Genomic DNA, 12,591 nt, shown 5'->3' on the forward strand with positions numbered 1-12,591 from the left:
GAATAATATTTAGCATGGCTCCCCATTGCTCGTGGGGTTCTAGCTAACCTCCTTATTCTGGCATTCAGGGACCAACTTGATCTGTCATTTACTTTTAAGTCTTTAATGTGGCTACTGTTCTCTGTTTCCTGTGCCTTTGCTACTCCTCTTGCTTAGAATGACTTCTTTCCCTCCTTCCTGGCCCCAAAACCAAACCTCTTTCTTTTTTTTTTTTTAAGATTTTGTTTATTTATTTGACAGAGAGACAGCCAGCGAGAGAGGGAACACAAGCAGGGGGAGTGGGAGAGGAAGAAGCAGGCTCCCAGTGGAGGAGCCCGATGTGGGGCTCGATCCCAGAATGCCAGGATCACGCCCTGAGCCGAAGGCAGCTGCCTAACGACTGCGCTACCCAGGCGCCCCCAAATCTCTTTCTAAATCCCACGCCCTTACTTTGCTCTTGTGCCCTCCATTATGCAGGCCTGGTTGCCCCAATGATTTTTTGTCCTAAGTGGTTTCTTGTCCCTTCTTGACTCTCCTCACTGATAAATAGCCATCAGTTGACACCGATATGTATATATGGTCATTTATTGTTTTCTGTTACTTTTTTTGGCTTTATTTTCTCACATTATAAGCCTTCCAAGGCGGGAATTTTATACTCTTCTGTTTTCTTCACATACATAGTAAATGCTGTGTAAATACATATTGATCAGAATCAAATACGGAGCACTTAAGATGAGCTGGTAGGGGACAGAGATAAATTTTAAGAGAGGAATCTATTTTGTGTCACTCTTCTAATTCCCGGTAGGCATCTTCCTCTCTACACGAGCTTTTATGTATTTAGCAATATGCAGTAGACCCTCTTCGTTCCCAGATTTCACATTTCCCATTTTGAAGCTGCGTAACACGAGTAATGTGAAGTTAGGCTCATTTACAGACTGCGTGTGTGTGTGTGTGTGTGTGTGTGTGTGTGTGTGTGTGAACATGACGTACAGGATCCAGTCGCTTAGCGTGTGAGTCACGCACCAGACCACCCAGCATCTGCAGCTCATTGTGGCTTCATCCTCCACTCATTGCTCTTGTGAACGTAGACTCTGCCACGTTCTGTGGTTGAAAGTGTATATTACACTGATACCTGTGAATTGAGAGCCAGGGACGCGCTGATTATGTGTTTCTTGTAAATTGCAAGGATCTGTCCGCTGTGTAACTAATTACGCACTATTTGACACGACTTTGAAATGCAGATTAAAAACTCAACTGTCCTACTTTTTTCTGCTCAAGCACAGCCCCCGGGCCTCCAGAGCTGTGAGGAGAGAGTAGTTCACAGTACACCCCTCACGCTGGAGGTGATTGTGAAGAGTACCCACAGTAGAGGTGCAGTTTTAACGTACTGTCCTTCATCAACGTTGATGGTTCTCTTAATGTTCTAATCACATTTTTGTCTGGATTTTTCTCAGGTACTGGTATCTCGGGCCTCTAAAAACCAAAGCAGCTCACTTCTTCAGCACTCTTAAGGTAAATGCAGTTTACACTGTAGAAATTTGCCCTGTGTTATTTTGTTGTTACTCTGTGATGTGTGAACTTGGATTCTTAAAAATTCCCTGCTACAGATACATATGACATGTTCCAAATGGGGGGTATTTACTTAGATACGAATGCAGGAAGCATTCCTGTTAGATAAGCCATCATCCCTCATCTGCCAGCTCAGTCCCTCCCTCACCAAACTCATACTTAATTTCTCTTTGATATTCCACTTCCTTTTGCTTATTTATTCACTCACTCTTGCCAGACAAACCTGGAGCAGAATCACCTATACCTCCTCAGTTATTTGTAAGGGTTTCTATGTTAGTATCTGGAAATGAAGATTTGCATCCAAATGTATGTAATGCAACAGGCTTTTGTATAATAGAGTAGGGTTCAAACTGTGCCAGCAAAATATGGGTAGTGGTTACCATCTTGGACAGTACAAATAGAGAATATTTTCAGTGTTGGAGAACATTCCATCGGGCACCGCTACTATAGCCTGTCCACTGAAAAGTGTTGGCATAGAGAAAAGCTGAGCGGTGTATATTAATGAAAATGCTAGTAGCAAAGTCATCCTTATCTGTGGACGACATCCTGTGTTCAGCTTTTATGCAAATCAAAGCAGTATATTCAAAAGTTGGCAGGTCAATCTGAAAATTGGCAGATGAAGTTTGTAGTGAAAATACTGGTTCTTATGTTAATGTTCAGAGCATCAAGTGTTTTTCTTATTATAAAAGTGTTGTATGTCCATCGCAAAACATCTTGAAAACGTAGCTCCCCTTACCTTCTAAATAAATACTTGTTGTGTTAAAGAAATGTAAAAAATAAAACCCCTAAGTACTGGGGGTAGCCAGTTTACATGATTATGAACATGAACTTGGAGGGCAATGCCTTTCTACACTGAAGGCAGACCGTTTTAGTAAAATGCATGGTTACTCTTGCTTAAGGGAGTGATTTCAGTGGTGGTGTGGTGAGTGCAGCAGGGGAGAGTAGAGTAGCTACTTTTTTAAGGTGTGGAGTCAGGGAGAATGGAAACTCTTGCCGCCATTTCTTTAGCAAACAGTTACTAAATATCTGGTGTGGCCAGCTCTGCTATCAGCTTGAAATACAAAGTCAAGTAAGGTAGGTTTCCTGCCCTCAGGGAGGATCCTCGTTTGGGGAGTGGGAGGGACCAGTAAATCAGTGGACTGGGAAGTGCTGGGAGAGCTATGGAAAGATAAAGTGGGAGCAGATGGGGGGCATTCATATGTGACTCAGGGGCAGCAGCCTTCCCAGGGCGGGGAACACTTTTACTCAGTTTCGAATGTACACAAGACTAGATAAAGGGCACTCCGGGGGCAGGAGCCAGGGCGTGTGAAGTGGCCGTGATGTCACGTGGCCGGGGCTCCAGAACGGCAGGAAGGGGGGCTGTTGAGGGGCGGGGAGGGGAGGTCGTGGCAGGTTTGGATGTGGCAGCTGACTCTTACCTTGAAAGCATCAGGGAGCGACTGAGTCTTAAGCAAGGGAGAGACATGAGCGGCTCTGCATTTTAGAAAAGTTATTTGTCAACAGTGTAGACAAGGGATTGCATGTGGTGGTTAAGGCAAGAGCACCAGACAGAAGGTTGCTCACGTGAGCCAGGTGGGAAGCGATGAGGTCCAGACAGGCCGGTAACCGTGTGCGGTGACAGCAGAGGATGGGTTAAAGAGATACCGAGGTAGCCCCCTCAAAAGTGGGAAGGAGCGTAGAGGAGCCCAGGCCTCTGGTCTCAGGGACTACTTTGCTAACTAGAGTTTTCCATGAACACTGACAATACTAGAGTAGGGTCACGTTTGTGAAGAAAGATGAAATTTTCAGTTTGGCACATTCGGAGTTGAACATCCCTGTGGTACAGACAAGCTGGAGATACAGTCGTGACTTAGGTGTGCAGACACAGGTGTAGACATGTTCAGTGCCCGAGTGGGTTTGGTGAGGTGGCCATGCGGCGCAGACAGGCCAGGGAGAGCCCTGAGGAATGGAAGCATTTAAAGAGCCACAGAGCTGCCCTTGAGGCCATGAGGGGAAGGGGAGGTCCCCGTGAGAGTCCCCTTGAGAGTCAGACACGCCAGCCAGCGGGAGCCAGAGCGTCACCAAGCGGCAGCAGAGTCTAAATCAGGACCGGAACTCGGCAAGCCCTGAAGGTTTGCTCACCTCCTAAGTGGAGGGTCCAAGCCCCATCAACGACAGTTCGGGAATAAAGGGAGGTAAAGACAGAGACAGCAGGGCTGGGCCACTCCTTCAAGAGGCCTCACTTTGAAGGGAAGGAGATAGAAAAGGCAAAAGCTAGTGAGAAGTATGGGGCCAACGGAGTGTTTATATTGATTGGAGAAAGAGCCGTGTCTTTCTACCCTGAGACAAAAGACAAGAAGAAAGGGAAGAGGTGAGAGACAAGGAGAAGCAGAGCAAGATGGAGTCGGCAAAACCCATGCACAGGTAGGAGGGCGTGGGGCCCACGGTGCCGGCTCAGCCTTGGACAGAGAAAGGGACACCTTTTTCCTTGAGACAGGAGAGAACTGGACCAGAGGTCCAGATGCAAACACATTTATAGAGAGGTAGGCAGTTCTCACTGATGTCCTGATGGTCTCACTGAAGCGTGGGAAGCAAGATGATCTGATGAAAATGAGGTGGGTGGTCGTGGTAGGGGGGATTTTGAAGAGAGATGAAAATAGGGAGGTTTGGAAGGATTTTCGAGTGGCATTGAGGACCGGAGACCAAGAATCTGTCGTGGCACAGGTGTACTTACCAGTGGTATTGGTTGCCCCTCCAGGAGCACGGAGCCAGGGCGTCCAAGTACAGAAACCTAGTGACAGGATTGATCCAGAATAGGGGCTTTTCAAGGCACATATGAGGCAACATCAAAGACGGGAGGACCAACAGTGATGGGAAAAGAGTGATTTAAAGTAATCAGCTGTTGGGGTCCCTGGGTGGCTCAGTAGGTTAAGCGTCTGCCTTCAGCTCAGGTCATGATCTCAGGGTCCTGGGATCGAGCCCTGCATCAGGCTCTCTGCTCAGCAGGGAATCTGCTTCTTCCTCTCCCTCTGCCACTCCCCCTGCTTGTGTGTGTTCTCGCTCACTCTCTCAGTCAAATAAATAAATTAAATAAATAAATAAAATCTTAAAAAAAAAAAAAAACAACCAACCAAAATAATCCGCTGTTAATTAGGCACTGAGGGAAAATGGTGTACTCAGGGACTGGAATTCTCAATGGGATTGGAAATTTGGTGTGGGGTTGGGTCTTCAGGGGCCAAAAAATAACACCCCTCTCTTCCTCTTCTGAGTTTGAACCAAGTTGTGAAAGCAAATGCAGGAACCAGGCAGATGGAGATCAAAATACCAGCTTTATAAATGTCAGCAGGAGTAAAGGACACAGCTTAGATAATGCGGTCACAATCAGATTTCCAAGTACTCCAAATTGAATTCATCCCCTTAAAATGTCTCCTTCAGGGCAGACGCTGTCATAGGAAGCCGACTGCATGAGAAAGCAGTGAGTCCCCAGAACAGCCACTTTCATAGAGAGAGAGAGGGAGGGAGGGAGAGGAGAGAGAGGAGAGCCAGAATTGGTACTCCTTTGTAATTCACCACATGGAAACCTGAGAACAGGGGAGTGGGTCACCCTGAGAGACATATTGAGCACGAAAGAATCAGTCAAAAGACAGAAAAATATGGGACGTGGTTAGAGAGTAGGACATCAAGGTTTTAGATTTCCAGGATGGAGTAGTTCTGGGTAACAGGGAGGACCAGGATGTGTAGTGGCTATAGAAACGGGTGGCTGGGGGTTAGAGATGACATCAGGGGCTGAGCGGCTGGAGGGGGGGTTAATTATTCCTGCAGACACTGATGAGACTGTATCGGGGTGTCAGGAAGTAGAAGAGAAACAATCGAGTGTGAGAATGATGGTCTTTGAAGCCTTGTCTGGATCACGAGCCTAGCCTGAGCCATTCTTGGCTCCGTGTGGAATAGGATTCCAGAAGGGAAGAAGGTATTCGATGCATTTCATTTTTGTGTCACCATCTGTAAACCCAAGGTAAATTTTTTGTGGGATGATTCTATGCTCATTCATACTGATTTTTTTTCTTTTTTGACAAGTATAAACAGTGGCCGGTAGTCCGCTTGGACTTCCCTGCTGTGTGTGTGTGTGAGAGCAGTGGAGGCAGCCGTCACCGAGTTCATGGTTTTCAAGATCGGCCTTCAGTAGGAAAAGCAAGCTTGAGGGTTCCATGCTCCAAAGTAGAGCTAATTGTGCTCAGTGAGATTATGAATCCGCTCTCAGGCACAGGCACAGGGAGACCACGGACCTCTGCAGAGCTTCTCCCAGAGTTTGGACTTGGGTGTGCATGACCGCTTTTTCTCTCTTCACGTTCAAAGGAGTGGCCTCAGACACATCAAGCCTCTATCTCATACACGGGACCTACAGAGAGACCTCCCAGTGCAGCCGAAGAGACCCCTCCTCGGCCCTCTTTGTACAGGAGGATACTACGCAGGCTGGCGTCATACTGGGCGCAGCCGCAGGACGGTGAGCCCCGTGCTGCTTGCAGAGCCCTGGTCGGTTCTGTGCCGCCTAAGGCAGCCCCCGGATCAGTGTGAGCCGCTTGCCTCGGGTAGGAGCAGCCGTTCAAGGACCACTGTGCCACAGAGCAGGACCCAGACCAGCACCGTCCCATGCATGGCAACAGCCTGCCTTGTTGGTGACAGACCATCGCTCCCTCTTTCTGTCACCGACCTTTATGTTCCTGTGGCTGCTTTGGTAGGGATGTTTCGGGTATAGAGACGGCATTTTGAGCCTGACTCTTCATCCTGTGTGTAAGAAACTGTGCAATAACTAAAAGTGAGGTGGCGAGTCCGCGGGTAGGCTTGGGTGGCCAAGCTGAGCAGCCAGCCGCGGGCCCTTGGTGGGGGAGTGGAGAGGTGTTAACGGAAGAAATTGACCTGAATCTAATGCCCCCCCCCCAGCCCTTTCCCAAGAGGTGAGCCCCGAGGTCTGGAAAGAAGTGCAGCTGTCCACCATCGAACTGTCCATCACGACGCGGAACAGTCAGCTCGACCTGACGGTAAGCGTGCCTTTTTACTGGCAAAGCATTTGGTATCTGGGAAAGGTGACAAAGGCAACGTGCTCTTCCACTTATTGGGTATTTTTACTTTTACCCTTTTGGGTCAGAGAGGAAAGGATCAGGGAAAAAGAGGATGTGGTGTGGTTTTAAGGAATAATAGCAATGGGAAGGAACAGCAGAGTGAGGTGGTAACTTCAAGCCAGGCGGGCTCTCAGCCAGCATTCTGGGCACTGCTTCGTAGCCACCGGGCTTTCTGCCTTCAGAGAACGGAGGGCAGAAGGCTTTTAGAATTGAAAGTTAGCCTGCTTCCTTTTGTCTCAGGAATAAAAAATTGTGAAACTTTTACTTGAGTGAATACCATTATTTTTGTGACATATTAAATATGTGGACTTGGGTCCCCAGAAGAAAAATATATATATATATATATACACACACACACATACGCACATACATACATACATGAGTCCACCTGCTGATACGCACGGTCCAGTGCGGTAGCTGCTAGACCTGTCCGTGGCTGTTTGAATTAAATAAAATCTAGCACTCATTTCAGGTGCCCATTAGCCATATGTGGCAAGTAGCTGCCACACTGGAAAGCGCAGATATAAAACCTTTCCATCAGTGTAGAAAGTTCTGGATGGTGCTCCTATTGGCAAGACACCAAAAAAAGTTGAAATAAAGCAGAGGTTGGCAAACTGGTCTGCCACCTATTTTTGTTTAGGTGGCACACTAAACTAAGAATTGATGTTATTACATTTTTAAATGGTTGTGAGAACATCAAAAGAAGAATATTTTGTGATATGCAGAAAGAACATGAAATCCAGGTTGCAATATCCATAAGTAGTTTTATTGGGACGGCCACATTCATTCATATTCATGCTGTCTGTGGCTGCTTTCAGGCCCTGACTGCAGAGTCGTCATTGCCACAGACTCTCTGGCCCCAAAACCCAAAATACTAACTCCCTGGCCATCCAGAGTTTTCTGACTCCTGCTGTAGAAAAAGCCTGAGTAGTTTGTATTAGTGAGAATGCTAACAGAACAGTTACCCTGACCTGTGGATGCATTACTATGATCGGGTCTTATGCAGATCCAGGTAATCTGTGCACAGGTGACCTGGTCAGTCTGGAAACTGCACGTGGACTTGAACGTGGTGATGAGTGTACGCATGCAGCCAGGAGTTCGACTCTGACGTTAGTAGAGTAGTGAGTTGTTTTCGAATTGGAAAAGTAACACATGTCCACTGTATACCATGTGGATAACACAGCTTCTGTCACCTTCTAAATTCCAGTTGGATTGAAGAGTTAAATTAGGAAAATCATGAAAGCACTAGAGTGAAATCGAGGTGATTATCACTATAAATTCGGGGAGGACCAGGCCTTTCTAAGCATAGTGTCTAAGGCAAAAATCACAGTGATACATTGGTCTACTTACAATTGAAGAAACTATAAACAAAATTTTTAATGACACATTGGAAAAAGAATATGATAGAGCAGGAGTTCATAGCTTTCCTTACAACAGACTCTTAAGAAATAGGCAGAGGACAAGAGGAGATATTGACAAAGGAAATAAACATGGAAAAATGGCTTCTATTTGCTGAATATGTACTCTCTGCCCAGGACTGCCCTGAGAATTTTATGTAGTGTCAAGTCACCTAATCCTTATAACTACATTATCAGGGAGATGTAACTTTTACATGCATCTAATAGGTAAGGAAACAGAGAAAGTGCTCAAATCAAAGGAATGCAAATTAGAATAACAATGAAGTGTCCTAAATTAAGCATGCTAGTGTGTGCCGTGTTGGAGAGGGTGGGAAATGGGTGCTCGTGCATTTCCGCTGGAACCGAACTGTAAATCAGAACACCCTTTCTTGATGGTGTCTCGCTGGTCTCTCTGAAGCATCTAAAATAGACTTTCTAGGACCAGGGGTGTGCTTCTATTTCTAGGGATTTCTCCCACAGGAATAATCAGATGCATACGCATACACAGGTAGCCATTCCCCTACTTCTTACATGACGGAATTCTGAAAACACTGGTGAAAATGAATGATTAAGGTTGAAAAAAAAATAGATTCTATTCCAGAGGAATTTCAAAAAGAAAGATAAAATTTCTGATTATACATTGCTTTTATACCCAATCTCTGATGATAGGTATTTCTAGCATTTTGCTCTTGTTCTTTTAACATTGTTCTTTGTCTCTGATGGCGGAATACCAATGAGCGGACGGAGTTCGGGCGAGGGTGTGATCGTGGCCCTAGAGTAGCCAGTGCAGAGCGCCGAGCGCGTTTTGTCTCGGTGCCAGTTGTGAGCGTAAGATTCTGTGCCGCTTACCACGAGCAGCGGCGCATTCATTTTCTGTTTCCACAGCTCTTTGTAAAAATACAAGCAAATGCAATAAAATATTCAAAGACAATGTAGCTGCCATGTGAAAGCTCCAAACTCAGTCATCATTTAAAAAAGTACATTCAGAGTCAAAGAGGCTTTAAGGGGTGTGGGATGTGTGGAAGTTAGGATCTCTTGTACAGCTCTGTTCACCGTACTTACAATAGCAAAATGCGTGAAGCCAATGAACCAGGTCCATTCTGGTACATTTATTTAGAATGTTCTCCATTTACTGACACAGAAGGATATTCATCATATATTGTTAAATGAAAAACCAGGCTGTGATGTGCATCACATGATTCTATTTTTACTTTAAAAAGAAACACTTTCACCTGTAATTGAGTTTTGTGAATGATGGAGGTAAGCCTCCAATTTTATAATCTTTGCCCATAGAAAGCCAGTTGTCCGAGCGCCATTTCCTGACCATCCTCTCCCTCCCCCATGTGCAGTAAGCCCATTATTCTGCGAGAGCAGCAGGTGTACGTGGGGGGTGTGTGGATTCTCTCTTCAGTTGCTCTGCTTGTCTAAACCTTTATTAGTACTATGCTGCTTTTAATTACCGTCATTTTATAGTAATCCCCTCTGTGTTTTCCTTCTTAAAGAGTCTCTTGGCTATTCTTGGCTCTTTGGCCTCTATAAATCCCTTAAAAGGCTTATTTTATTAAGTTCCACATAAAAATCTGTTATATTGAGCACAGGATTACACTGGACCCGTAGATCAATTTGAGGAAAAATGACACCTCTATAATATTGACTCTGCTGGTGTGTGAACGTGGCATAGCTCTTCATGAGGCTGGTAATGCCTTCCAGTGAGCTTTTACAGTTCTAACAGTTTGCCTTTTGCTGGGTATATTCCTGGTTATCTTAATTTTTGATGCTGTTGTAGATAGTGTCCCTTAAAATTTCGTTTTTAAATATTTGATTTAGATGGACATGTAGTTGACTTTTTTATACTGATACTGAATCAACAACCTTATAACTAAATTCTTACTAAGTTTATTTATGGATTCCTTTGGATTTTGTATAGATTTAATCAACTGCAAATAGTGCAAGTTTTGTTTTTCCTTTCAAATACTTAGCCTTCTAATCTTTTCTCTTACCTCACTGCCTGGGCCAGGACCTCAGTAGTGTTCAGTGGAGGTAACGAGCAGGCCGTGTTGCCGGACTCCTGATGTGGACAGAGAGGTTTCACTGCGGGACGCCTGGGTGACTCAGTCGCTTAAGCGTCTGCCTTTGGCTTAGGTCATGATCCCAGGGTCCTGGAACGGAGTCCCGCATCAGGCTCCTAGCTCAGCGGGAAGCCTGCTGCTCCCCTGCTTGTGTGCACGTGCTGGCTCGCTCTCTCTGACAAATAAATACTCCCTGTCTGTCTGACAAATAAATAAAATCTTTAAACAGATTTCATTGGTATGTTCTTGAGTTTGATGGGATTTTGTACATATACCCTTTATAAGATTAAGGAAGGTTCCTTTTTTTTTTAAAGATCTTATTGATTTATTCGACAGAGATAGAGACAGCCAGCGAGAGAGGGAACACAAGCAGGGGGAGAGGGAGAGGAAGAAGCAGGCTCATAGCAGAGGAGCCTGATGTGGGGCTCGATCCCAGAACGCCGGGATCACGCCCTGAGCCGAAGGCAGACGCTTAACCGCTGTGCCACCCAGGTGCCCCAAGGAGGGTTCCTTCTATCCCTAATCTAAGAGTTTTTATCATGAATGGATATTTAATTTTATAAAGTCCCTTTCCGGCATCCTTTGAGATCGTCTTCTCATGTAAATCTGTCAATATCATACATTGATTTTTGCACTGGCACTATTTGCTAAAAAGAAATGCTAGACTTATCTGTGTAACTGTCTACTTACCTTCTCCTCTCAGATGACTAATATACCTTTCGGTCTTCGGGGTTTGACCCTGAGCTGCTGCTCTTCCCTTCCACCCGTCCGAGGCGGTACTCCATCCAGTCCCCCGCGGCTGCGGACTACAATTCCATGCTTTCACTTGCTCTGGCCAAACCTCTTGGAGCCGCCCTCTCTCCCCTCTCATGTAATCTTGGCGGAAGTGCTGGTGGCTTCATCTTGTAAATACTGTCAGCGCTTAACACCACCTTCCCTGCTTACTGCTGCTAACCATTGTCTTTGACCTGGGTGGTTCCAGTGCATTCCTGAGTGCCCCCCTTCCCCCCACATTCATTCTCTGACTACATCAGCCAGAGAGGTCCTGTTGAAATGAAGCCAGATCGTATTTTCTCTGCTTGGAATCTTCCAGAGGCTCCTCATTTCACTCAGCCTGAGGGCCTTGTAATGGTCTACATACCCTAGGGCTCTGGCCTCCCCTCTTCTCTGACTTCCGCTCCCATCGTCCCCTTCTCTCGCTCTGCTCCAGCCACACTGGCTTCCTCGCCGTTCTTTCGCATATCAGGCATGCTTCGCCCTAAGCCCCTGCCCTGGAGGTTCCCTTCGTGTGGATCGCTCTTCCCTAGGCCAGTGGTTCTCAGAGTAGGGTCCTTGGGAACTTGTTAGAAATGGACGTTCTTGGGCCTCACCAGATCTGCTGAACCGTAAACTCCGAGAATGGGGCCAGAGTCTGAGTTTTAATAAGCGCTCCAGGTGATACTTGCTCAAGTTTGAGAACCAGAGCCCTGGAAATCCACACTGCTAATTCCCTCACCTCCTTCAGGGTCTGCTCAGAGCTTGCTTTGTCAATGAGGCTCACCCGGACCCCACTTTAAAAATGTCACCCCTACCACCCACACCATCTGGTGTTTCTTGTGTTCTTTTCTCTCATTTTTCTAATAAGTATATTAGAAGTATATGAGAGTTTATTTTCTAATATACTTTATCATTTACCGTTTGTTTCTCCGTATACCTAATTTACTGTTTTTGTGCTGATACATCCTAACATGCTTCTAATATATTGTATAACTCATTTTGTTCATTCCCTCCACTCTCCCCAGTAGAAGATAAATTCTTTGTAAGCAGAAATTCTTGGTTTTTTAGTTCATTGATGTAACCCAAGCACCTAGAAGAGTTTATGGTAGTTGAGTAAGTTGTTGACTAAACGGTGAGCTGAGAGCCAAGTCATCCCCTCTGTGTTCTGTAAGTCCTGGTTGAGAGAGAAGGTTGTGCTTTGGTAGTGCTCTAATCCTAGACAAGGCTGTCCGCTCCCAGCAGCTCATGGTGATCCTGGGGCTACAGATTTTGAACCTCTCCAAAAAGAAACAAAGCCTGTATTTGAAGCAGACACAGAGTGTCTGTTCTGAATTACAGGACCCCGGTTCGTATTGCTAGCCGCTGACTGGTAGGAAACTGGGGAGAGTGGTCCAAGGACCCGGTCTGGTTTTATACTCCCTTCCTTGTAGCTCAGTTCTTCTAGAGCAGCTGGGGGCAGTAATGACAGGTTTTTAAAACATTACCCTGGCAGAAATGGACTGTTGCTCTTCAGCTCTGGGTGCATTTCGGAACTGCACGTGCAACATTTGAAAACACATACTTGGGGGGGCACCTGGGTGAGTCGTCAGTGAAGTGTCTTGACTCTCGGTTTCGGCTCAGGTCTTGATCTCGTGGGTCATGAGAGCGAGCCCCGCGTCAGGCTCTGTGCTCCGCAGGGAGTCTGCTTGAAGATTGTCTTCCTTTGCTCCTCCCTCACTTGCG

The 12,591-nt window shown here is 46.0% G+C and overlaps 1 protein-coding gene across 3 annotated transcripts in view; it reads left to right on the top strand.

The window, feature by feature from the left end:
• AGK (acylglycerol kinase) overlaps positions 1–12,591 on the top strand; it is a 112,584-nt gene that overhangs the window by 95,092 nt on the left and 4,901 nt on the right. For all 3 annotated transcript variants that reach the window (XM_057304194.1, XM_026512335.4, XM_026512327.4), the window contains 3 exons: positions 1,434–1,491; positions 5,884–6,031; positions 6,469–6,566. In XM_057304194.1, coding sequence (XP_057160177.1) covers positions 1,434–1,491; positions 5,884–6,031; positions 6,469–6,566 — 304 coding nt within the window. The remainder of the gene's footprint in view (positions 1–1,433; positions 1,492–5,883; positions 6,032–6,468; positions 6,567–12,591) is intronic.

The sequence above is a fragment of the Ursus arctos genome, unplaced genomic scaffold (assembly GCF_023065955.2).
Source record: "Ursus arctos isolate Adak ecotype North America unplaced genomic scaffold, UrsArc2.0 scaffold_3, whole genome shotgun sequence".
In the NCBI taxonomy this organism is placed as follows: domain Eukaryota; kingdom Metazoa; phylum Chordata; class Mammalia; order Carnivora; family Ursidae; genus Ursus; species Ursus arctos.